Raw genomic sequence first — 27179 nt, forward strand, 5'->3', positions numbered from 1 at the left:
GTCGTCACTTCCGACGACGTCACGCTGCAGCCGCTCCCCACTTTGCTGGCTGTGGCGGCGCCGTTCCCTTTGTCGCCGTGAACGGAGCGGCCGAGCCGAGCCCGACCGACCGGGCAGGCGGGGGGGTCGAGGACCGAGGAGCCGGGCGCTCGGTGAGTGAGGAGGACACCCCCGCCCGCTGATACAGTCTCCCGGGACACGCGTGTCGGGTGTGTGCGGGGCCCGATCCGTCCAACACTGTCCCGCTCCCTCCCCCGCCCACAGCCCGCCGGCCCCCGTCACCCCAGTTCATCCCCCACCCCCAGCCCAGACAGGACTCTGGACCGCATCCCCTCTTGCCCTCCCCGGACCCCCCCCCCCCCCCCTCTTGCACCCCCCACCGTCCCTCAATCTCGGGGTCTGTGCACTTCTCTCCCCCCCCCCCCCCCCAAACATCTTTCAACCCCATTCTCTCTCCCTCCCCCAATCTCTGGGTCTTGTATTCCCCTCCCACCCACAAGGAGTACAAGACAGCTGAATGGTGCATGATTCTATTACAAAAAAAACAAGTCGTGCAAAAATATTCTTAAAGTACAATAACAGAATTACCAAATGTGACAGAGTTAAGAGTATATGTGGCAGCACCTTTGGCAACGGGGAATGATAAGGGTGGACAAAAGTGCTGGAGAAACTCAGCGGGTGCAGCAGCATCTATGGAGCGAAGGAAATAGGCAACGTTTCGGGCCGAAACCCTTCTTCAGACTGATGGTGGGTGGAGGGGGGCGGGGAGAAGACAGGAAAAAGGAGGAAGAGGATCCCAAGGGTTGAGGAAGAGCTAGGAAGGGGAGGTGACAGCAAGGGCTAACGGAATTGGGAGAATTCAATGTTTTTGCCACTAGGATGCAGACTGCCCAAGCGGAATATGAGGTGCTGTTCCTCCAATTTACGGTGGTGCTCACTCTGGCCATCGAGGAGGCCCAGGACAGAGAGGTCGGACATGGAATGGGAGGCGGAGTTGAAGTGCTGAGCCACCGGGAGGTCAGGTTGGTTAATGTGGACTGAGCGGAGTTGTTCGGCGAAACGATCGCCAAGCCTACGCTTGGTCTCACCGATGTAGATCAGCTGACATCTAGAGCAGTGGATGCAATAGATGAGGTTGGAGGAGGTGCAGGTGAACCTCTGTCGCACCTGGAACGACTGCTTGGGTCCTTAAATGGAGTCGAGGGGGGATGTAAAGTGACAAGTGTAGCATCTCTTGCGGTTGCAAGGGAAAGTGCCCGGGGAGGGGGTGGTGCGGGAGGGAAGGGAAGAATTGACAAGGGAGTTATGGAGGGAGCGGTCTTTGCGGAAAGCAGACGGGGTGATTTGTTCACGGTCAGATAGCAGTGGGGAAGAAGCTGAATTAAGTAATGGACGTCCTTGCTTTTAAGCTGCCGCGTTTTCCCACAGAGATAAAAGAGAGAAAAAGGAATAACCTGTGTGATTGGAACCTTTACAATTCTTCTAGCCTTCATGATGCACCTGACTGTGAAGATGGAATGAAGTGATGAGCCTGTGATGTGATGCTTTCTGTAGTGCATATGTAGAATTTTGACAGAATCCTTGTGGATATGCCAAATCTTCTCAGATGCCTTGGAAAGTAAATATCTCCTGTGCTTTCTTGGTCATCACGTCAGTGTGAAGGAACTAGGTTACTGGTGGTGTGTGTGCGCTTGGAACTTGAAGCTCTCGACATCTCTACTTTAGCTCCTTTGGGACAGGGTTGTGTTTATCCCTTTGCTTCCTCAGGTCATCAATCAACTGTTTTGTTACTGCTGATGTTAAGGGGTTGATTATTGTCCTGAAGCCATGACATTACTTTTCTCTCTTTCCTTCTTGCTGTCAGCCATGTGTACAATAACAATTTTATCATTCTTCAAAGATAGACAAATTATCATTCTTCTATATTATCTATTCTTCAATATAGGATTAACATGTTTTTACTTCATTGTGTGTAAAATGGCAATGTGGCCATTTTAACCCACGTGAGAAGGCTGTGGGTTAAATCCATAGCGAATGAAGCTGCATCCACAAATCTGTTGGACAATTCCTGGAATTTGGTTTCGAAGATGGTGCCATCTATTGATATAATGACTACTATTCGCAATTGGACGTTACAGATTCTACTGAACTTTGTTGTGATTCGTTAGTTGTGGAAATGTTAATCTTAATTGCTTCTACTACTTATTTCATTCCCCTTACATGTTTTTCCTCTACCTGATAAATTTTTGTAAGGTGTCCTTGAGACTCTTGAAAGGCGCCCATAAATAAAATTTATTATTATTATTATTACTCAACATGAATATGTCATTAGATTAGCATATTCTGTTTGTATCCCTCTTGCTGCACCTGGTATGTTCTTCCAGGTTTGGTTGTCTGGTTTGATGGTAATAGATGTCTTTTCTTGGGGTATGATGTTGCAGATCATGTAAAACAATTCTGTTGATTGCTTGCAGATGTACACTTTTAAGCTGGTGTATCTGTTGATCCAAAGATCTAGTCCCTACATTGAAACGAAGAGTATCCTCAGAGCAAAGATGGGGCTTGATCTCAAGAGGCCTGTGGTGTTTTCACTACCAATATGTATGGGCAGATAAATCTGCAGCAGGGATATTGGGGTGAGAATAACATTAAATGCCCTTCGGTATGTATTGTACACTGGGATTGAAACTGTAGAATAGTTGGTTTTCATTTTGTCAGACAACCTGTCCCCATGAATAATGCTGGAGTAATTGGAATGTGTAGGAAGGAACTGCAGATGCAGATAAACTGAAGATAGATACAAAAAGCTGGGGTAACTCAGCGGGTCAGACAGCATCTCTGGAGAAAAGGAATAGGTAAAGTTTCGGGTAGAGACCCTACTTCAGACTGAAAGAAACTCAGCGGGTGCAGCAGCATCTATGGAGCGAAGGAAATGGTGACCTCTTTCCTTCGCTCCATAGATGCTGCTGCACCCGCTGAGTTTCTCCAGCATTTTTGTGTACCTTCGATTTTCCAGCATCTGCAGTTCCTTCTTGAACATTCAGACTGAAAGATCTCGACCCAAATCGTCACCTACTCCTTTTCTCCCGAGATACTGTCTGGCCCGCTGAGTTACTCCAGCTTTTTGTGTCAAGATTTGTCTGATAGGAATGTTTGATTAGGAAAAGCCTGATGGTTAGAGTTGATGAGATAGCATTCTACGATATAGCATAATATATCTGGCTGACCCACCTATTTTAATTGTACATGCAGTCAGGTGTTCTGACTGCCTAACTAAAATCCTATAGTGATGTTTGAGTCACTGTACACTAAAATCAAGTTGTTTTCTGCTCAAATATTGTGCTGTGTAGTTTGAAATATTGGCAATCTGCAGAAAGCCGGGGGAAATGGAGGATGTGTTTACTTGGCTATGTAATTGGTTTAGGAAGTCGCAATATCCCAAAGTTGCTTTGGACCCAAACTGGTTTTGCTAATGCGGATTGGCGGCGCTAACTTGATTTTTAACAGCACCGTGAATGCAAAGTTCTTGTTATATGCTACGTTAGTTGTAAAAGCTCTGTTATACAGTAATCTGGACCTCGCTTTCACTCATTCAGCCTCCTGTTAACTTTATCTACCTTGCTTACCGAAAATCCATCTAATACTGCCTTAAAATATTCAGAATCAAGATACTTTGCTGTATCTTATCAGATAAGACATGCTTGCAGATTTCCCATGGTTCAGGACTTTGTGCAAGGGTGAACAAAAATGTTCAAATCTAAATTATTATTATCGGAACGACAGATGGCACAATGGGCTAAGTGTTCGGCTGGCAACCGGAAGGTAGCCGGTTCGAATCCCGCTTGGAGTGCATACTGTCGTTGTGTCCTTAGGCAAGACACTTCACCCACCTTTGCCTGTGTGTGAATGTGTGTGAGTGATTGGGGGTGGTCGGAGGGGCCGTAGGCGCAGATTGGCAGCCACGCTTCCGTCAGTCTGCCCCAGGGCAGCTGTGGCTACAGAAGTAGCTTACCACCACCGAGTGTGACTGAGGAGTGAATGAATAATGCGATGTAAAGCGCCTTGAGTATTAGAAAGGCGCTATATAAATCCCATCCATTATTATTATTATTATTACAGTTAGTATGCCAGTAATGCATAACTTATGGAGCACAAGACTTAGCTTGATGAATGATACGTACTTTTACTCCAGAGATCTGATAAAATGTTCAGATTCTTTTCCTGGATTAGCTTTTTGCATGGCAAATTAATCCTGGAAAAAAAAAATATTTTGCTGCATGGTTATCCAGTAATTGCAACATGGAAATCAGAATAATGGGATGCAGAACTAAGTTATCACATAATTTATGTCGGTAGACGTTTCTTGATGTGATGATTATTTTCAGTGTTTACTGTTATTTTAAACAATTATGCCATTTTGCAGCCTATTATAGACAGATAGTTTGATATTTCTTGACTGCAACATAGATTTGGTTTTCCTTGGTCCAGTGATTGCGCAATGTACCTTTTGGTGATTTCATCGTCCAGGATAAAAGGATGTGGGAAATGGAGTGAATAAATCTATGCATCTTTACTTTTTAAGGAATAAAAACATAGGGTTAGTGCAAAACATTGTTGCTGAGGTAAAAGATCAGCATAATCTCATTGAGGGATCCTCAGGTAGTTCAATGGCTTCCTCCCCTACTGATGTTCTTGTATGTATGTCATTGTGCAAAGTAAAGAGCGCTGATGAGATTAGTTTCTTAGCACAATTCCTCTCTACCTGAAGGAACACAATTTAAAATGCCTTGTTTACAAACAAAATCCATTGTAGATCGTGTCTAATGCAAGAGCTTAACCTGTAAGGACTGTTGTGGAAATTTGACCACGTTAATCTATTGAAAACTTCAGACCGATTTTAAATCAAATTTTCCCTATTGTCTGCCCTATTCTAAAGGCATTTGCTTGAGTATGTGTTTTTGGCATTGTGATCTTGTGGAACATGGCAAAGTGACTTGATTCATGAGGTTAGATGGCAAATGGAGTTAGGCTGTTCAACCGTTTATTCTCGTGGCAATGGGGACACCATAAGAAATCAGAAAGGCATCAGTCTTAAGAAAGGTCTCGACCTGAAGCATCACCCATTCCTTCTCTCCAGGGATGCTGCCTGTCCCGCTAAGTTACTCCAGCATTGGTGTAAACCAGCATCTGCAGCTCCTTCCTACACAGAAAAACGTACTTTATTGACTGTTCAACCAGCTAAATTATCAGGAATTTGTTGCTGGCAAGGCCAGTATTATTGCTCATCTGCAATTGCGATGGTGATATTGAACCACTTTGAATTGCTGAAGTCATTGGAATGAAAGTATTCCCACAATGTTATTGGGTAGGGTGTTCTAAGATTTAGTAGGAATATATTTGTGTTAGAATAGTATGTGACTTGAAGGGTAAAGTGCATTTACCATTATTATCTTTCTAGGTTGTAGAGGTCATATGTTTGGGAGCTGTTTTCAGAATAGCCCAGATGAGCATCCCCAATACGTTTTGTATTTGACATGCACGGCATGGATGGTGCACAAGTGATGGATGGAAGGAAATTGGCAGGTGACACTTCAGGTTGCCACCCTTCTTCAGATGAGATGAATAAGGCTTGCGCTAATAATTAGACACAAACATTTGTTCTGAATACATTTACAAATTTACAGACATTTAAATGCTACAATATAGGACATAAGGTAGCGTTTGTTGACTGAGTAAGTCAAGGGATATGGGGAGAAGGCAGGCACAGGTTATTGATTGAGGACGATCAGCCATAATCACAATGAATGGCGGTGCTGGCTCGAAGGGCCGAATGGCCTCATCCTGCACCTATTTTTTATGGTTCTATGTTAAAGAGTGCTTGCATTGCATAATCAATATTTTTGTGTCACAGCCTGCTGCAAGGTGGTAATTTTCTCCTTGTATATTCTAATATTTTGCTGATACTGTGACCTTGTGTGATGCATCCAATTGGAAAAAGATATGAGAACAGTGGGTTAGTCTGATATTTCTTCTGTTTGACTGTCGAGTTCCATCTTCTATCACATTGTTTGTTCAAGCTCTGGTATGATTTTGTTTTTTCCTGCCAGTTCATTAGGATTCATGTGTAAATTATCTAACCTGATTCACTCCAATCAAATCCTTGAGTATAATTCCACAGAGTATCCACTGCCTGACAGTGGTGTCCTTTGGGGATCTCTCGGAATTAATAAAAATACTCAAGGGGCTACAGAATACAACAAAGCCTTCAGCCACCTAGCCTTCAAGGTCCTCATGTTTCGTCTGTTCAAGCAGGATTACATATAAGATTGTTAAGGGCTTGGACACGTTAGAGGCAGGAAACATGTTCCCGATGTTGGGGGAGTCCAGAACCAGGGGCCACAGTTTAAGAATAAGGAGTAAGCCATTTAAAACGGAGATGAGGAAACACCTTTTCTCACAGAGAGTGGTGAGTCTGTGGAATTCTCTACCTGAGAAGATTGGAGGCAGATTCTCTGGATGCTTTCAAGAGAGAGCTAGATAGGGCTCTTAAAAATAGCGGAATCAGGGGATATGGGGAGAAGGCAGGAACGGGGTGCTGATTGGGGATGATCAGCCATGATCACATTGAATGGCGGTGCTGGCTCGAAGGGCCAAATGGCCTACTCTTGCACCTATTGCCTATTGTCTATTGATTAGAAAACAATCATAATATTCTGCAACACCTTGACATGTACTCTTTCTTTTCTCCCTCTCCTTGCAAATACAAACTCCGTGTTGCCTTCCTTAAGGCGCCCTTAAATTTTGAATTTGGGTGAGCTTAAGGTCACCTGCCCTATTTTTCTTCGTTTGGCTTCTGCCAATTTTAAAGTTTTTTTTCTGCACAGCATTTTGTTACTACATGTAGGAAAATTGTTGGTACTCTTCTTAAATGATGATTCTTACAACATTGAATTTCGGGTACAAATGTTAATGATCTGCATGCTATTTTCTTTCAAAACATTACCAGGTTTTTTTTATTTCTGTGATGGGGGCAGAGCATGGGAAATGTTCTTGAAAGTTACAGATTTTTGTCTTCAAATTCTGGCTCTGTGCAGTGAAACCATCTGTATATTAATTGCACCCACAACTGCTATTTCGGCATATTTTGATGATTAGCAGCTGATTCTCCAGCTGTATTTGGCAATGAAGGAATATTAAATCAATTTTATTAGGCATGCTAATGTCTGCCAGAGCAAATTGTATTGCAGCTCCAATTACAGCTAAACTGCTAGACATAACCTTCCATGAGGAAGAGCACATTCCATGCAAGATGAAATCATATGTCAAATGATTGTTTAACTTCCAATTGCAATCTTAAATTAGCAAATGTGCCCATGACATATCATTCCCAGTTGCTGACCATTTTAACTCCTCTTTCCGTTCCCATACTAACCTTCCTGTCCTCGACCGCCTCCACTACCTGGATGAAGCCACATGCAGACTAGAGGAACAACAACTCATATTCCACATAGGTAGCTAACAACCCAAAGGTAGGAAAATTAAATTCTCCAATTGTAGAAAACCTCCAACCCCCGCCTGTCCAACCCCACTGTGACTCTCCTATTGCCCCTCCTCACACATTCCTTCTCTGGCTTCACAATTCACAACTCGTTAATCCCTTTTTTTACACCCGTTTTAATCTCTTGCCTTTGTTCCAACCAAAGATAGGCACAAAATGCTGAAGTAACTCAGCGGGTCAGGCAGCATCTCTGGAGAAAATGAATAGGTGACATTTCAGGTTGTTAACCTTCTTTAGCCTGAAAGTCAAGGGAGAGGGAAACTAGAGGTATGCAAAGGAACAGAACGAATCAGAGTTGACACTGATGGTGAAGGAGTCCACAATGGTGCATTGTTGGCTATGGAGGTGATAACAAAGGGCTACAAACTATAAAACTAGCAGGACAACTTGTGTGGGGAAGGGATGGAGAGAAGAAATGCTAGGGTTACTTGAAATTAGATAAATCAAATTCATACTGCTGGATTGTAAGCTACCCAAGCGAAATATGAGGTGTTGTTCCAACCATCTGCCTATCAAAAACTCCCCTCATCTGGGTTCACCTATTGCTTGCCACGTTTTGTCCTGTGCTCCTCCCAGCTTGCTTTTTCCCTTTGATGGTAGTAAATGAAGCGAGATAAAAATGTTCAGAAATTTACATGGCTTCCAGTATTGGCAATTGAAATGTAACTGCCCGAGGTGGAGTAGTTAAATCTGAACATGATCAAGATATCAGACTCCATGGGGATTGAGAGGTTGGGGCTGTGGAAGATAATGGAAGGATTTGAAAACAAGAATGAGAATTTTAAAATAAAAAATGTTGCTTTTTTAACTGAGAATTAATTTAAGTTTGTGTGCATGATCTCAATCTTGAAGTTCTTTGGTACTTGGTGTGAGTTAAACGTGGACAGCATGTTATGTTTACACAGAACAAGGGGGAGTGTGGGGAAGAAAGGTTGTGGGAGGTTACCAAAAAATGGAGAATTCTCCAAGTTAAGGGTGTAGCCATGGGCACTCGCCTGCGCCCCATCTATGCGTGCCTTTTTGTCCATCCAAGTCAACTTTATTTGTCACATACACATGCAAGGTGTGCAGTGAAATGAAAATGGCAGTGCCTGCAGATTGTGCAAAAACAACAGAGCAGAATAGAACAGAACCAGTATTTACATTTTCAGGAGAAAAAAAAGTTTTTTAAGACACAACACAACAGTAAATTAGTCCCTGGTGAGATACGAGTTTACAGTCCTGATTGCCTGTGGGAAGAAACTCCATCTCATACTCTCTGTTTTCGCAGCATGACAGAGGAGGCGCTTGCCTGACCGTAGCAGCTGGAACAGTCCGTTACTGGGGTGGTAGTGGTCCCTCATTATGTTGCTGGTTTTGGATCTGCACCTCCTGGTGTATAGGCTTTGCAGGAGGGTGAGTGTAGTTCCCATAGTACGTTCTTCATGTGTTGTCCATGTCAGATCCTCTGTGATGTCGACTCCCAGGTATTTAAAGCTGCTCACCCTATCCACAGTAGTCCCATTTATCTCCAGTGGTGTCAAACAGTCCTTGTTTCAGGCATACACTGATCTCAACCCTGAACTATTTCTCTGCTACATTGATGACTGAATCTGGACTGCCTCCTGCACCCGTGCAGGACTCGTACACTTCATTAGCTTCACCGCTAACTTCCACCCTGCCCTGGACCGTCTCTGAGACCTTTCTTGAACTCTGTCTCCATTGCAGGGGACAGAATATTTAACCCCACCAGCCTCCGCACCCAACACATCATCCAATCACATCTTCCCCTTTCCGCCTTCCGCAGAGACTGCTCCTTCTGCAACCCCTTGGTTCACTCATCCCTTCCCATTGAATTTACCCCACCCCAGGTACTTTCCCCTGCAACCACAGGAGATGCAGCATCTGTCCCCATAACTCCTCCCTCACCTCCATCCAGGGACTCCAGCAGTCCTTCCAGGTGAGACAGAGATTCAATTCACATGCACCACCTCCAACCTCATCTACTGCATCCGGTGTTCCTGATGTGGCCTCCTGTACATCGGTGAGACCAAGTGTAGACTTGGCAACCGTTTCACTGAACACGTGCTCGGTCCGCCAAAGCCCACTGGATCTCCTGGTTGCTAACCATTTTAACTCCCCTTCTCATTCCCATGTTGGCCTTTCTGTCCTGGGCTTCCCCCATTGCCAGAGTGAAGCCACATGTAAACTGGAGGAACAGGATCTCATATTTCAGGTAGTCCTTGGTTTCGCCTTCCTTCCCCTCCCCAGCTCTCCCACAGCCTACTGTCTCCGCCTCTTCTTTCTTTCCACCCCCCCCCCCCCCCAAAATGTTAAAGATTTTCCAGAATGGAAACTAACGTGTTATAGTTACCAAGGTAGTGTCTCAATTCTGGTAATTGAAGACTTCTGCACTAAATTGATCTTTGAGGTTACTTTGTGTAATTTATAATTATTGTCGGCTCTTAGCGAAGGCCAGATGTACATGATCAGATTGGTTTAATTCTATATGGTAATGTGATTAAATTTGCTCAGCTGTGATATGAAGTATTTTTCAAATTAATCCAAAATACCATCAATCTTCTACCACTATTCTCCAAAGTAGCTAGCTTTACATGCAGAGATAATATCAATTTTGTGATGTTTATTTTTTGTTCCCTCTAGCACAGACTAGAATTATATCCTTGACTGAAATCAAAGGCAGGTTAAAATTGCCGTTTTGTGGCAACAGTGACTCTGAGCTTCCAGTTGCTTGCTACTCTGACATGTATCCTTGGCTTTCTGCACTGTTGTAATGTTGCCCATCATTAGCTTGAGAAACAGCGCCACATCTGGTCAGTTGCCACCTTCCAATCTCATCAAGTGGTTGTTCTGGTATAATGTGATATTTGCATTCCTAAGAAAACTGGTGGTGTAAAAAATTGTACTGGAGGAACAATTGTCACTGGGGAGAAGTGTGTTTGGGGGCGAGAGAGCTCACAATAAAGGTTTTTTCCCCTTGCAGAATTTTTAAAGCTAAAGATCTTTTTAATAGCTTTGCTTATTTTTGTTACTGTTAAAAAGGGTTAACTAAACCTGGGTTTAGTGTGTGGTCATGATTAAATAAAATAATTATGGAGAGTTAATTTTCCCATGCAGAAATAGTTACTTATTGTTCCCTGCAACCAGTTTTCAAATAATTGTATGAATTTTGATGTCTACACTCACATGGAGAGAGCTGTGGACCATGGAGTCAAATAAGTTGAGCTTCATTATCAGAGCCACATATGACATCCTTCCCTCTCCCACAACCTAAATCTTTAGCTGGGAGAGGATCCAGCCTGTCCCCTGTGTGCTGTTCCAGCAAACCTCAAGCACATCCTGGTCGTTTGTAAGACCAGCCTAACACAAGGCAGATACACCTGGCGACACAACCAGGTGCTGAGGTGTTTGGCAGCTGAACTCGAGTGCAAGAGAGTTACCACCAACGCCATGCCTATCAATGCCCAGATAACATTCCCGCAAATACCATCCTTCATCCGGGAAGGAGAGAAACGGAGGACTAACCCCTCGCCTCTCAACTCATGCCCACTGAACGCAGCCAGGGACTGGGAAATGCGTGTTGACATAGGCCAGAGGCTTTCGTTCCCAGTTGAAATCGCAGTTACCAACCTGCGACCAGACCTCGTTCTCTGGTCCAACTCCTGTCGGCGTGTTTTCATCATTGAGCTGACGGTCCCATGGGAGGTGGCTGTGGACGAGGCTTATGAAAGGAAAAAGCTTCGATATTCAAACCTTGCAGCAGAGGCAGAGGGGAGAGGTTGGAGTGTAAGGGTGTGTCCAGTGGAGGTGGGGTGCAGGGGCTTTGTAGCCAGTTCAACCGCAAGGCTCCTGAGGGAAGTCGGAGTCTAAGGGCAGGCACAAAGGAGGGCAATAAAAGAACTTGCCAATGCTGCCGAACGGAGCAGTCACTGACTGTGGCTGAAGAGGAAAGATGCTGTCTGGGCTGCCACGTGACCATCTAGAGGCTAACAATAAGACACACACCCAGGCCTGATCAACCTGCGGTGGGCCTGCCTCGATTGAGGGTGTCTTGTGATAAAAGGCCGAAACACGCAGTATTGTTGAGGTACACAACTGAAGATGTGTCTGATTGTTAGCAAATTCACCTAGTGGTCATACCCAAGAATGTCAATTGTAGTGAAATCTTAGGGATTGTAACACCCAGTCATACTAATCAATCTGTGCCATATCTACTTCACATTTACCAAATCCCACTGCACTGAACCCCTTCAGGTCCAAAAATCCGATAATATTTTTTGTTCCATTAAATATACTGAAAGCCTGAGCAGCTGCAGTCACTGAAGTGCTACTTGATTTGTTAAGCCTAAATTTTACTTATTTGCAGCATCTGCAGTAATCTGCTTTTTATTCCTATTTGTATCATAGTCACATAGGCCTTGTGTCCCACTAAATCTATGCTGCCTATCAACTGCCCGTTTGTATTAATCTGTAGCGGGACCAAACGTGGTGAGTAAACAGTTGCTTTATTCAGACATAATAGGCTTGAAATACATACACTTTTGGTCCTCTAACATACTGAGTCGTGGCTGCTGCAGCTGAGCAAGGGTGTTTACTCGAGCTCAGCTACCTGTCGACTCCTGATCTCCAGGTGAGATCTGCTTATGTAGCAGGACATTCCCCTTAACCCATGACATCACGTGACAGCCCTCATAACCACTGAAGCGGGTTCAACAGGATGTGGTCTGACTATCAGCTGACGCCACAAATCTTGCATTAATTTTGATTCAATTTATTGTCATTGCACTGCAACAAAATGGTTTAGCCTGCAGTCATAACATAGAATAAATAACAAACACTCAACACAGTTTAAAGTCCCAAAGTCATTGTCTCTTCCCTCCTTGCTCTCCCTCACCCTCTGCGCTGAGGCAATCCCTGCGCTGAGGCAATCCAAGCCTCCGATGTTGTGACCCCGCCGGGTGATGGTAAGTCAGTCCCGCGGCTGAATCCGTGCTCCGCAAACGGGCCGGTTCAAACTCCGCGGCCCAGGGCGGTCGAAGCTGTCGAAGCTGCCGTCCTCCAGTCCAGCGGACGCAGCTGTAGTTGCGGGAGCTCCGGAAAACAGAACTCGAGCTCCCGATGATGTCGTCCACTGGCCCGCGGCCGAGCCTCCGAGGCTCCAAAGTCGGGTCGGAAGTTGAGTCGGACCGAAACCACAGCCCCGAAGTCGGCCAGCCTCGCATTGGTAAGTCCTGGCTCTGCCTCCGCAGCCTCGAGGTCGGTCGCAGTTGGAGGCTGCCAGCTCCGCGATAGGCCTCAGCGCAGACGGACACAGAGACGGGGGATACGGCAGGAAAGGTCGCATCCCCCCAGAAGGAAGAGTCATAAAACATGTTACCCCCCCCCCCCCCCCCACACATACACAACTAAATAAACCGAAATAAACTAAAAACGGGACAAGAGAAAACAAAAAACAGAAAAGACAAACGACATCCCATTTGGTTTTATTCTTCACACATTCTCACCAACAATTTACATTGGCCTGTTAGCCTATAAAGCTACGTTTCTTTGGAATATAGGAGAAAAAACCCAGAATATTTAGAGGAAACCCATGATGTCAAATTATGTGCAAACTCAATTCAGATAACTCCTGAGGTCAGGTTTGAACCAGGGTCTCTGTTGCTGTGAGGCAGCAGCTCTTTCATTTTATTGCCCCCTTGCCACTTTTCCTACCATTATTCTACGTTACCCCTTCAAGTTTGAAACTAACTTTTGAATCTTTCCTCATTATTTTCTTATTCTTATGTGTTGAGTGTGTGTGCGCGCGGTTTTCCAATGTTGCTGTAATTGTGTCATTAAATTGACAGTGGTGCAACATTGATTTTAACCTCCAGTTTAGAATGTGCCTGCTCTTTAAGTTTGTTTTTAATTTGTGTTTTAGGTGGACATTGATCTATTAAGTTTCACACTCGGCAATACTCCTACATTCATAAGATGGCAGCAAACAAGACCAAAGGCCAGAATTCCTTGGCACTGCACAAAGTCATTATGGTTGGGAGTGGCGGTGTGGGAAAATCTGCCCTAACACTGCAATTCATGTATGATGAGGTAAGAGTATTTCTATTATACATTTTTTTTCTGATGTCATTTTAAATTCTTGTACTGTCTTGACGGTTTACCTTCTTAGAAGCTCAATGTCCTGCAATAAACATACAAAATGTTCTCATTAATAAAACCAGGGAACATTTAAAATGGCACAATTGTCAGAATAAAATTACTTTTTCTTACATATGTTCAAATTTTCCTATTCAGTGATTTTATTCCAGATTGTTGGAATTGCTACATTAATCTGATTGCTCTGGGCTAGAAGTAACTGCAGTAAGTGTGTGTTTATATATTTCATATGATGGAACAATTACACTAGAAGAATTAAATAACCAGACCTCTTTTCCAGTTTGTTAGGCCCTCGGCTCTGTTGCATATATTTTCATTCTTGGGTGGTGGTGGGAAAGGGAGGAGCAGGAAGGTGGTGGCTGTTAGATTATTGGTAATTCCTAATTGTCCTGAGAAATGTTCTATAGTCAAGTCAAGTCGAGTTTATTCGTCACATACTCATAAAAAGATGTGCAGTGAAATGAAAGTGGCAATGCTCGCGGACTTTGTGCAAAAAGACAAACAAACAAACAACCAAACAAATTATAAACACAATCATAAACACACGTATTCTTTTACATATTAAATATTGGAAGGAAAAATGTTCCGTAAAGTTAGTCCCTGGTGAGATAGGAGTTTACAGTCCGAATGGCCTCTGGGAAGAAACTCCTTCTCAACCTCTCCGTTCTCACATCATGGCAACGGAGGCGTTTGCCTGACCGTAGCAGCTGGAACAGTCCGTTGCATGGGTGGAAGGGGTCTCCCATGATTTTATTGGCTCTGGAGTTGCACCTCCTGATGTATAGTTCCTGCAGGGGGGCGAGTGAAGTTCCCATAGTGCGTTCGGCCGAACGCACTACTCTCTGCAGAGCCTTCTTGCCCTGGGCAGAGCAATTCCCAAACCAGATGGTAATGTTTCCGGACAAGATGCTTTCCACAGCCGCTGCGTAGAAGCACTGGAGGATCCTCGGAGACACTCTGAATTTCCTCTATTGCCTGAGGTGGTGAAGGCGCTGCCTTGCCTTACTCACGAGTGCTGAGGCGTGTGATGTCCATGTCACATCCTCAGAGATGTGGACTCCCAGATATTTAAAACTGCTCACCCTATCCACAGGATCCCCATTTATCCTCAATGGTGTGTACGTCCTCGGATAATGTGCCCTCCTAAAGTCCACGATCAGCTCCTTAGTTTTTTTGATGTTCAAGAGGAGGCTGTTGTCCTGGCACCAGAGTGCTAGATCAGACACCTCCTCCTGGTAGGCCTTCTCATCGTTGTCTGAGATCAGGCCCACCACCACAGTGTCATCAGCAAACTTAATTGTTGAGTTGGAGCTGAACCTAGCCACACAGTCATGTGTGTACAGGGAGTACAATAGGGGGCTGAGGACACAACCCTGGGGGGATCTTGTGCTCGGGGTGAGGGACTTCGATGTATTCCCTCCCATCTTGACTACCTGGGGCCTGGCGGTGAGAAAGCCCAGGACCCAGGCACACAGGGAGGTGTTGAGCCCCAATTCCAGTAGCTTCCCGGCCAGTCTGGTGGGGACTATCCAACGTGACAAAACCAACAGTGGGTGAAAGAAATATTTAGTAATGCTGCTGTTGTTCTCTTGATACAAACTGAGTGACAGGGTAAGGCACTTGAACGTAGCCAGAGATAACTGTATTGGTTTGGGGTTGGAGTAAACTATTTAGGTTGATGGATTTTCTGTAAAATATATAGATTTTCTGTGTAAAATATATTGGTCAGCCGATTGAGTTATTGGGTCGATCCAACAGCTTTGTAGTAATTTACACCGTTTTTCAATAATCATATTTCAAATAATTCATTTTTTCAACAGTGGGATTGGAATTATTTCCATTCCCAGCTATTTTCTCATTTCCATTGTTTAACCTTTGCATAAAATTAAAGCCAGATTAATTTGTCCTAGAGTTTTTAGGAGTGAAGAGGAATTTCACTTCTGCATGAAAGGATGAAAATTAGGAATTGCCTACCTATTAAATGGCAATATGTTTGTTTGTTAATTCAGTGATTGACATGTTTTGGTTTACCAAAAATATTAAGAGGTATTGAGAAAAGGCTATTTGGATGTACTTCACATGTGAATCAGTATTTCACTGTAAGCATAATTGGCTTGAGGATCTTTTTGCCTTTCCTCTGATACAGGCAAACACCAGGTGGCGCCAGCAATGGCTGCCCCGCCAACAGTCTGTCTGTCCCTTCCTTCTCTGTTCTTTAGTATGTGTTAAATGTATGTTTTAGTGTTCTTTAGCTGGTGTTATGCGTGGGGGGACTTTTAAAAATGTCTTACCTCAACGGAGATGCAATTTTTTTTCCTTCCTTTTTTTCCCCCGTATCATATCTTTGTTTTAAACCTATCACTTTGCAGAAGAGTCTCAGTACATGATTAAACAATCTTTTTCAATATCCATTTTCATCTAGGTCTAGTTCATGTTTCTTCCTTGAACTTCACATTTTTTTTAAATGTATATATTTTGTAATGCATGAAAGCACATGTTGGATTTCAAGTAGCAAAGTCAGATGAACTGTTGGCGTAAACTGAATTCTAAAATGCTGATTTGTTCCTGTTTCCCACTCAAACTTCAGTTTTACTTCCAGCAAGTTAGTGTCCTGAACCACAAAACCTGTATTGAATCTCTGTTTCTAACATTTGTTTTAGTTTGTTGAAGATTATGAGCCTACAAAAGCAGACAGTTACCGGAAGAAAGTGGTGCTGGATACTGAAGATGTCCAGATAGATATCCTGGATACTGCAGGTCAAGAAGATTATGCTGCAATCAGGGATAATTATTTTCGCAGCGGTGAAGGCTTCCTCTGTGTCTTTTCCATCACTGAGCAAGAATCTTTTGCAGCTACTGCTGATTTCAGGTACATTTTAAAAATCCCTCCGAATGAACATGTTTTTAGTTAGTTTAGAGATACAGTGCGGAAACAGGCCTTTTGGCCCACCGAGTTCGCACAGACCAGCGATCCCCGCACATTAACACTACCCTACGCACACTAGGGACAATTTTACATTTTTACCAAACCAATTAACCTACGAACCTGTACGTCTTCGGAGTGTGTGAGAAAACCCATGCAGGTCATGGAGAGAATGTAAGAGCTTCCTACAGATAGTACCTGTAGTCAGATCGAACCCGGGTCTCTGGCGCTGTAAGGCAGCAACTCTACCGCTACACCACTGTATCTCCTCAACCGATGCTATTGTATTTTGTGTTTTTACTGTGTAGAATTAAGATGTTTACCTGCTAAGGGAGTAGCTAGAACAAGGAAAGCAATATTGGGTGATAGTCAATTTTTGTTTCCAACAAGCAGAATTTGACCATTTAGATTATTTCAGATATTTGATTACCTTTTAGTGTGTTATGAGCCCCAATTTAAAATGTAACTGACATTTTTATGGAAAAATTTCCATCAAATGCTCTATTTAACATGCAGATTTGTAATAGTGCCCTTATTACATTTTCACATGAAAGATATAGAAACAAAGAACAGCAGATGCTGGTTAATACGCATAAGGACACAAAGTGCAGGAGTAACTCAGCAGGTCAGGCAGCGTCTCTGGAGAACATAGTTAGGTGACGTTTCGGATCAAGACCCTTCAAACTGAAGGTGGAGGCGGAGAGGAAAGCTGGAAAATGGTTGGAGGTTACCTAAAATTAGAAAATTAAACGTCCAAACCAATGGGTTGTAAGCTATTGGGTTGGGTTGTAAGCCACTCTCCATTCCTGCTACTTTCTTCTCCCAAATTCACAATCTGCAACTCTTCAAACATATCTCACTCCTATTGTTCTTATGTCTGGCCTTTGTTCAGACCATCTGCCTGTCAAAAAATCTCCCTTGCCTGTGCTGATCTATTACATGCTATGCTTTGTCCAGCCTCTCCACGTTTTTCCAGCTTTCTTCTCCCCACCCCCTAAATCAGTCTGAAAAGAGTCTCAACCAGAAACGTCAGATATCCATGGTCTCCAGAAATCCTGCCTGACCTGCTGAAATACTCCAGCCATTTGTCCTTTTTCACGTGAAAGATGTAGTCTGGTTAATTTTAGTTTATAATAGTATGCTTCTATGGATTAATATGAAACTGAATTTAAAAGACTGATTTGGGGTTTACCTTCTCCAGGGAACAGATTCTACGGGTAAAGGAGGATGAGAATGTTCCCTTTCTGCTAATTGGTAATAAATCAGATTTGGATGACAAACGACGAGTGTCTGCGGATGAGGCCAAGAACAGAGCTGAACAATGGAATGTGAATTACGTAGAAACATCTGCAAAAACAAGAGCCCATGTTGATAAGGTGCGCTCAGTGAAATTTCTAAGGAAAATATAGATGCTGTAAATCTGAAATAAAAACACATTTTAGAAATATTCAGTACATGCATCATCAACCATGAAACTTAGGCTGTGGGCCGAGCATCAAAAATGTGTCTAGAAATCAACTTTCATGACCCATGTCTCGGAATTACATTAAATTTTGCACAGATTTAGATAAAATATAATTGAGAAGAAAGTTATAATTCGGCAGTGCCAAAAGTTGCACATTAATTAATTAAACTAATTAGAAAATGAGATCGAAAAAGTAAATCCATCTAGTGTCCAATGCCCATATTACACCACGGGGAGCCTATTTCCATGTTGCAGTCTATTTAAACCATTTATTATACCATATATATAAACATTTCATAAAAATATATATGACGTGAATATGATTGTAATCATATATAATTATGTATAATTAGTTCAAGTGAGTTTATTGTCATGTGCCCCTGATAGGACAATGAAATTCTTGTTTTGCTTCAGCACAACAGAACTTAGTAGGCATTGACTACAAAAACGGATCAGTGTGTCCATATACTATTATATAAATATATACACACATGAATAAATAAACTGATGAAGTGCAAATAACAGATAATGGGCTATTAATGTTCAGAGTTTTGTCCGAGCCAAATTTAATAGCTTAATGGCTGTGGGGAAGTAGCTATTCCTGAACCTGGTTGTTGCAGTCTTCAGGCTCCTGTACCTTCTACCTGAAGGTAGCAGGGAGATGAGTGTGTGCCAGGATGGTGTGGGTCCTTGATGATACTGCCAGCCTTTTTGAGGCAGCGACTGCGATAGATCCCCTCGATGGAAGGGAGGTCAGAGCCGATGATGGACTGGGCAGTGTTTACTACTTTTTGTAGTCTTTTCCTCTCCAGGGCGCTCAAGTTGCCGAACCAAGCCACGATGCAACCGGTCAGCATGCTCTCTACTGTGCACCTGTAGAAGTTAGAGTCCTCCTTGACAAACCGACTCTCCGTAATCTTCTCAGGAAGTAGAGGCGCTGATGTGCTTTATTAATAATTGCATCAGTGTTCTCGGACCAGGAAAGATCTTCAGAGATGTGCACGCCCAGGAATTTGAAGCTCTTGACCCTTTCAACCATCGACCCGTTGATATAAACGGGACTGTGGGTCCCCATCCTACTCCTTCCAAAGTCCACAATCAGTTCCTTGGTTTTGCTGGTGTTGAGGGCCAGGTTATTGTGCTGACACCATATGGACAGTCGCTCGATCTCTGACTCATCCCCATCAGTGATACGTCCCACAACAGTGATGTCGTCAGCGAACTTGATGATAGAGTTCGCACTATGACCGGCTACGCATTCATGAGTGTAGAGTATAGAGTATGAGAGGCTGAGCACGCAGCCTTGAGGTGGTCCCGTGCTGATTGTTATCGAGTCTGACATATTTCCACCAATACGAACAGACTGTGGTCTGAGAATGAGGAAGTCGAGGATCCAATTGCAGAGAGATGCGCAGAGACCCAGTTCTGCGAGTTTGGTAACTGGCTTGGAGGGGATGATTGTATTAAATGCCGAGTTGTAATCAATGAATAACAGCCTGACATATGAGTTTTTGTTGTCCAAGTGGTCCAGAGCGGACTCGGCGGTAAGCGAACTGCAGTGGGTCCAGGTTTTTGTCGAGGTAGGAGTTGATTTGTGCCATGATCAACCTCTTAAAGCACTTCATCGCCACAGGTGTTAGTGCCACAGGTCGATAGTCATTAAGGCACGTCACCTTACTCTTCTTGGGCACTGGTATAATTGATGCCCTTTTGAAGCAGGTGGGAACCTCAGATCTCAGAAGTGAGAGGTTGAAAATGTCCGTAAAATCTCCAGCCAGTTGATCCGCACAGGTTTTTAGAACACGGCCAGGTATACCATCAGGTCCAGGCACTTTTCGAGGGTTCACCCCTCTGAAGGATTTCCTGACGTCGGCCTCTGTGACAGACTGAAATACCATCACAGCGAATGGGGGCTCGGGAAGGCACATTGGTGTTCTCCCTCGCAGGACCGCCCACTCGCACGCTGCAACACCGGCCTACCGACAGCCCGACCGACCCCTCGCAGCACCCACCGGCCGTCCAACCACTCGCAGCACCCACAGGCGGACCGACCACTGTCACCACTCACCGGCGACCTGACCACTCTCACCGCCCACCGACGGCCCGACAGCCCGACCGATCCTTCACAGCATCCTTCGGCCTGCCGACAAGCCCGACCGACCCATCCTGTCCCTAACCCTACATTTGTTATTTATCATTTTTATTTAACAGTTCACATCATAACATAAAGATAAATCAATTGAAAAACAAAATTATCAGCAAGGTTAGCATTACCTTTATTCCTTGGAAACCTTGTTATTGTTTTGATGTAATGAGGAGGCAGCCATAATCCCAGGGCCTAGGGACCATAAAACAAAGCGCGGGATTGGTCAATTTGCGTCCGACCTCAATGTCAAACGTGCATTGTTTGGACAATTACTACTCGGAAAATTGGAAGTTTTTGTCATATTTTTAAAAAATGTGCAGGTTTTGTTCTTGACGAGTTTCATTTATGATTTATATAATATGTTTACACAATATGTTAAAAATACACGTAAATACATGATTTGAGTCACAAACTTGAACGAAAAAGCTCCTTGGCCCACAGCCTAACTGGAGTTTCAGGCTGATGACTTTAAAATGTCAATTTCTTTTAACAGATGGAACATAAAATAGCACAGGAACATGCCCTTTGGCGTACAATGTCTATGTAGAACATGGTGCTGGGTTCAAATAATCTGCCTGCATGTGAATCGTATTCCTTCATTCCCTACATATCCTTGAACCTGTCTAAAAATCTCTTAAATGGCACTTTCATAAACTGCCTCCACCCCCAGCACTGGCAGCACTTCCATCATCCACTGCTCTCTGTGCTTAACAAAAAATTGCCCTGCACAGAGCATGGAAACAGCCCCTTAAGCCCAACGTGCCCACACAGGCCAATGTGTCCCATCTACATTACTCCCGCCTGCCTGCATTTGACCCATATCTGTCCAAATGTTTCTTGAAAGTTGCGATAGTACCTGCCTCAACTACCTCCTCTGGCAGCTAGTCCATACACCTACCACCCTTTGCTTGAAAAAGCAACCCCTCAGGTTCCTTGTTTAGTTTAGAGATACAGCGTGGAAACAGGCACTTTGGCCCACCATGTCGGTGCTGACCAGCGATCCCTTCACATTAACACTTTCCTACACAGGAGGGACAATTTTAAATTTATACCAAGCCAATTAACCCACAAACCTGTATATCTGCAGAGTGTGGGAGGAAACCGACGATCTCGGAGATAAGTCACGCAGGTCACTGGGAGAACGTACAAATTCTAACCCGGGTCTCTGGCACTGTAAGGCAGCAACTCTACTGCTGTGCCCGCTGTTCTTATTAAATCCTTCCCATATCACCTTAAACCTAAGTCTACTGGTTCTCAATTCTCCTACTCTGGGCGAGATACTCTGCGCATCTATCCAATCTATTCCTCTCATGATTTTGCACACCTCAATAAGATCACCCCACGTCCTCCTGCGCACCAAGGAATAGTCCTAGCCTGCTCAACCTCTCCCTATAACTCAGGCCCTCGAGTCCTGGCATAACTCAGGCCCTCGAGTCCTGGCAACATTCTCGTAAATCTTCTCTGCACCCTTTCCAACATGACAACATCTTTCCCATAACATGGTTCCCAAAACTGAACACAATACTCTATAAATGTGGCCTCACCAACGTCTTATACAACTGTAACATGACCTCCCAACTTCTATACTCGAATCTCTGATTGATGAAGGCCAATGTGCCAAAAACCTTTTTGACCACACTATCTACCTGAGATGCCACTTTCAATTAACTATGTACCTGTACTCCTAGATTCATCTGCTCTACAACACTGCATAAAGCCCTACCGTTCACCATGTAGGTTTGCCCATGTCAGTGGACCCAAAATGCAACACCTCATATTTCATTGCATTAAGTTTCATCGACTACAACTGGATACTGGACTTTCTAACCAACAGACTCCAGTCTGTTAGGTTAGACAAGCACACCTCTTCAACCCTCACCCTGAACACCGGCGTTCCACAGGGCTGTGTGCTGAGCCCCCTCCTCTACTCCCTCTTCACCTACGACTGCACACCTGTACATGGTACTAACACCATCATCTAGTATGCAGATGATACAACGGTGATTGGCCTCATCAGCAACAAAGATGAGTCGGCCTATAGAGAGGAGGTCCAGCTCCTAGCAGCATGGTGCGCTGACAACAACCTGGCCCTTAACTCCAAGAAGACCAAGGAGCTCATTGTAGACTTCAGGAAGTCTAGGGGCGGCACGGACCCCCTCATCCACATCAACGGGACGGAGGTGGAACGTGTTTCCAGCTCAGGTTCCTGGGGGTCAACATCTCCGATGACCTCTCTTGGACCCACAACACCTCAACTCTGGTCAAGAAGGCTCACCAGCGTCTCTTCTTCCTGAGGAGACTGAAGAAGGTCCATATGTCTCCTCAGATTCTGGTGAACTTCTACTGCTGCACCATCGAGAGCATCCTTACCAACTGTATCACAGTATGGTATGGCAACTGCTCTGTCTCCAACCTGAAAGCACTGCAGAGGGTGGTGAAAATTGCCCAACTCATCACCGGTTCCTCACTCCCATCCATTGAGTCTGTCCAAACCCCCCCCCCCGGACACTCCCCCCACAGGAAAAACATTATGACTGTATGCATGTAAATAGATTTATTTATTGAAATCATATTCTATGTCGCTCTTCCAGGAAGATGCTAACTGCATTTTGTTGTCTCTGTACTGTACACTGACAATGACAATTAAAGTTGAATCTGAATCTGAATCTATTCCTCAGCCCACCTGGCCAACCGATCAAGATCCGGCTGTAATTTTTGACAACCATCCACATTTTCTACGGTATCATCCACTTTTGTGTCGTCTGCAAACTTGCTGATCTTGTCATGTATGTTCTCATCCAAATAATTGATATGGCTGACAAACAGCGATGCACCCAGCACCAAACCCTGAGGCACACTGCTAGTCACAGGCCTCCAGTCCATTCAGCTATCTCTCCTTGAATCCGATAGGATCTTACGTTGCAGAGCAGCCTTCCATGAGGAATCCTTTCAAACGGCGTACTATAATTCATGCATACAATGCCTAGCTCTGACTTCATCGACCTTTTTGATCACATCCTCAAAAACATTGAATCAGATTTGTGAGACACGACCTCCCGCGTACAAAACCATGTTGACTATCCCTAATCGGCCCTTATCCACCCAAGTGCATGTATCCCTCAGAATACTCTAGTACCATTCTGACCACATGTTAAGATCACTGGCCAGTAGAAATTCTTTAGATTTCAAGACTCCGTTGGCCTAGTTCTGTAGTTTTGTTTAGCTGAAGAAAGAAGGGAGGAACAGTCCTAGTGTTGAATGGGTCATGATAGGAGGATTCCTTCATTTTTTGCTATTGTGACCTTGCAGGCACGGAAATCGCTATCTAAACATGGGGACGACACAATTTCTTGGGCCCTGAGGGTGGTAACATCGGGAGTTGACCTGGTTGGTGACCAACTCCGAACTCCAGCAATAGCAGCTTTGTCCGCCCCGAATCGTGGGGCTTCAATCGACCCGTTCGCGGGGCTTCAACATCGGGAGCCTCGATGCAGCAATTTGACCGCTGGGTGGTGGAAGATCCGGGCCAGGCCGGGTGATGAAAAGCCCCGCGAACGGGCCGATACAAGCGCTGCTCTAACGATCTTTGCTCCACGGACGTCTCCTCCAATCACTGCGCTCTATCCTCAGTCCCACCCCCCTACTTCCGCCTCCGACCGACAACTCTCTCCTCCAATGATCGAGCCGAAACATCATGGTCCCCCCTCCCCACACTGCCTGCTGACTGACGCATCTCTCGTCCAATCGGCGCCCTCGATCATTAGTCCCACCCCCACTGTCTCGCGGAAAGCGGAGATTTCTCATCGCTTTTTTTTCACTGAGTTTTAAAATACGGATTACAAAACGGGGGGGGGGGGGGGAGAGAGGATTGTCCCCCACCTCTCAAAACATGGAGGGGACGTGTGTGTCCCCCCCCGGATTTACGCCCCCCTGTGACCTTGTATCTGCTACTGGAAAAAATTATGTCGTGTTCCCCTTGTTGAGGGATTATTGAATTGTGATTTATTTTCGGGGGAAAAAATAAACTGATAAATATTTTCCTGTTTAATGCTTTAATTCTTCCAAGAGTGAGGCCTTCAGTGTTTCAGCCTGCTGTCTTATCTCTTCCATGTTGTGTATAGACTTCTTACTTCAAGTTATTTCTTTCCTTTAAGATTTTTTTTGATTTGATGAGGGAAATAAGAGCAAGAAAAATGGAAGACAGCAAGGAGAAGAATGGAAAGAAGAAAAGGAAAAGCATAGCTAAAAGAATCCGGGAAAGGTGCTGCATATTATAAACTTGGCAGACTAAACTACAAGTCCAAACGTACTACGTATCTCGTTTCATTTGCTGTTCTGTCAGTGATTGAAGGAACATTATGACTTGCATATGCAGCTTTCGGAAAACATGAATTGGAGCCAACATCACGACAAAGGATCAGGAGGTTTAATGTCAATCCAAAGTGCTTTTGTGCTGTCACTTGCTTTGGGTTTATCGTTTTACTACAAGTACCGTTGGAAGGTTATTTAAATGGATCTTCTGGGAAAGGTTAATCGGTTCAGTCAATTAAATTACAAAATGAAGAGGTAACTCATTTCTCTCTCAAAGTAATGCATTTTGTTAAATCATTTTGAGCCCGTGCTATTTAACTTTGCAGATTCTCTATAATATTTCTTTTGTTACCTTACTACAACTATTTTATGTGCTAGTATTTTGGAGATAAATATTTGGTATGAAGTGGAGATTGCTCTTGCCAAATTTGTGTGCTTTAAAAAAAAAACCTGTCTATCTACAAGTTCAGTTAGTAATGCTCGTTTTTCACCTTTGAATTTTTTATCAAATCCACTTCCATCAAGAATGATCCTAAGCTGTTGCTATGTGAGACAAAACTTGGTGCATTCTGGTTTGGAAAGTGTCACTAAGAATGAAACAGATTAAACTGTGAAACAGTGAATCTCAAAAAAGATTAGTATGAGTTATTGGCAGCTTACCTGTGGACATTGTGCATCATTTTGACCTTTTGAATATGTTGATAACCCATTATCAGCTTTTAATTTGGAGCTCTGTATTTCTGATGATGCAGGTTACAAACCAAAATTATGCTTCTTTGGCACAGTGAAATTAATAGGAAAAATTTGCACATGCACGTTTACCACTGTTTCTTTTGCAGTATTGTATACCAGTTTGTTTTGTGAGATGTCAGGAATTCATGGAATTTTTAAATCATTGGGACTCAATAACAAAATATAGTACACATTTTCTAAGTCTTATTGACGTGGTCTAAGTAAGTACAAGAGCATTTGCTGTTGAACTCTACTATTTTGTCAGTGGGTCAGTTGAAGATATTTTACATGATTAAGTATTGTGTTCCTAAAACAGACTACATTTTGTTTTGCTTTGAACAAATTTAAGATCTGACTTTGTTGTGTTTTGATATTGACACTAAAAATCGAGAGCTATGTTGCAAATGCTTGAGCTTGAATTACGATCTCCAGTTTTAAAACTACAAGTAATTTATTATATCGCCACCACTGAATTGATGCGCTTTTCACTTTGGGTTAACAATGGGGCTTGTTCGTACTAAATTTTAATTTTGGTGCTTTGCTTGAATATGGGCTCGGTTTGTTTTTGCTTTGCTAACTTGTATAAGATAAAGTTTCAAGATATTTTAACATAACCTGCCCACCCAGAAAGCCACTGAACATGTATTCATCAGCAGATGAACAGCTGTTTTTTCCAGTGCATCTATGTGAAAACATTTAAGAGTATTTTATGATTGGGTGCAACATTCTGTCTTCCAAGATGTGCATTTCCCATTTGGCAAGATGGTTCGTATAAAATTTAGAAGGCCTGAAGTTACGCTCTCATAATATGGGAATGCTAGGATGATTTCAGTGAGCATGAGTTGCTGGGTTTGCTTAAGTCTCAGGTCAATAAACTGGGACACTATTCAGGTTTTGTGTTTATTTAACTTGCTAGAATTGCATGTAAATAGATTTCACTTTGTCATATCAGAGTAATTGTAAGTGGAAATCTGAAGCAAAGTTTTGGTTTTTCAAATGATTCACTAATGCACAATAGATGTGCATATAATCAAGCTGGGCTGTACTGTAGCAAAGCAATGTAAAACTTGTAAATATAAACTTATCTGAATATGCCTTAAATTAAAACTTTTACAGGTGACATCCAATATGAATGTGGTAAATGAATTATGCAGATGAAATCTGCTAAAAAGAACTTCAGTCCTGTAAAATAGTGCCATACTTTTGGTCCTAATGGTCTAGAACACAATACAATTAAATGATGCATTTTAGTTCCAATAGCAGTTATACAATTTCTGTAGAAATATGTGTTGTCCGTTTTGCAGCCTCCAGCCCTGCAGAGAATCTGAAGAAATTGTAGAAGAATTATATGTTTGGTTTGAAACCACATCCATTCCAATTTATTCACTTTCATTTGGCAGAGGATAAGACTAATTTTAACAAAGGTGCAGATGAATTCTTCAAAGTTCAACGAGAAACGTGAGGACAATGTCACTAAATCTGGAGTGCTGGGAATTTAGAATGTATACACTATTGAATATTATTTAGTCTTTTAGATGTACCATTTGCCTTTTCACATGTATATTCAATGTGTTTTTCACACTAGGGGTTTATTTGTATTGTATAGAATTGGGGGATACTGTGATGAATTGTTGCAAAATATATAAGCCTTGTTTAGACTTTAGTTTGGAGCCTTTTTTTCTACTTCGTGCATTGCATAGCCATGAAATTTGTATGGAAGTGTGAATTTGAATCTAACTACTAACCTGAGGCTCACGATAAATGTGAAGCTAGGCTATTATGGTGTAATGAAGCTGAAAACACAGTTAAGTGATGAAAGCTGATGCCCTTGCCCGAAGACAATTTTAATTGTATGTTAAACCACCCGAAATAAAATTGTGTTTTTACAGCC

General features: G+C 43.4%; 1 protein-coding gene across 1 annotated transcript; it reads left to right on the forward strand.

Annotated features, from left to right (window-relative positions):
- On the forward strand, window positions 1-27179 carry rala (RAS like proto-oncogene A). Its single transcript, XM_033019982.1, has 5 exons — window positions 1-152; window positions 13479-13645; window positions 16372-16580; window positions 17836-18010; window positions 24400-27179. The coding sequence occupies exons 2-5, from the start codon at window positions 13532-13534 to the stop codon at window positions 24520-24522; spliced, it is 621 nt and encodes a 206-aa protein (XP_032875873.1). The 5' UTR covers window positions 1-152; window positions 13479-13531; the 3' UTR covers window positions 24523-27179.

This window comes from Amblyraja radiata, chromosome 4 (genome assembly GCF_010909765.2).
Source record: "Amblyraja radiata isolate CabotCenter1 chromosome 4, sAmbRad1.1.pri, whole genome shotgun sequence".
NCBI classification, from domain to species: domain Eukaryota; kingdom Metazoa; phylum Chordata; class Chondrichthyes; order Rajiformes; family Rajidae; genus Amblyraja; species Amblyraja radiata.

Excerpts from the sequence above, each read along its gene's own strand:
- rala (XM_033019982.1), top strand. The coding sequence starts at position 13,532 with ATGGCAGCAAACAAGACCAAAGGCCAGAATTCCTTGGCACTGCACAAA. Across the intron at positions 16,581-17,835 it reads GCAGCTACTGCTGATTTCAG|GGAACAGATTCTACGGGTAA; the intron begins GTACATTTTAAA and ends TACCTTCTCCAG. Across the intron at positions 18,011-24,399 it reads CAAGAGCCCATGTTGATAAG|ATTTTTTTTGATTTGATGAG; the intron begins GTGCGCTCAGTG and ends CTTTCCTTTAAG.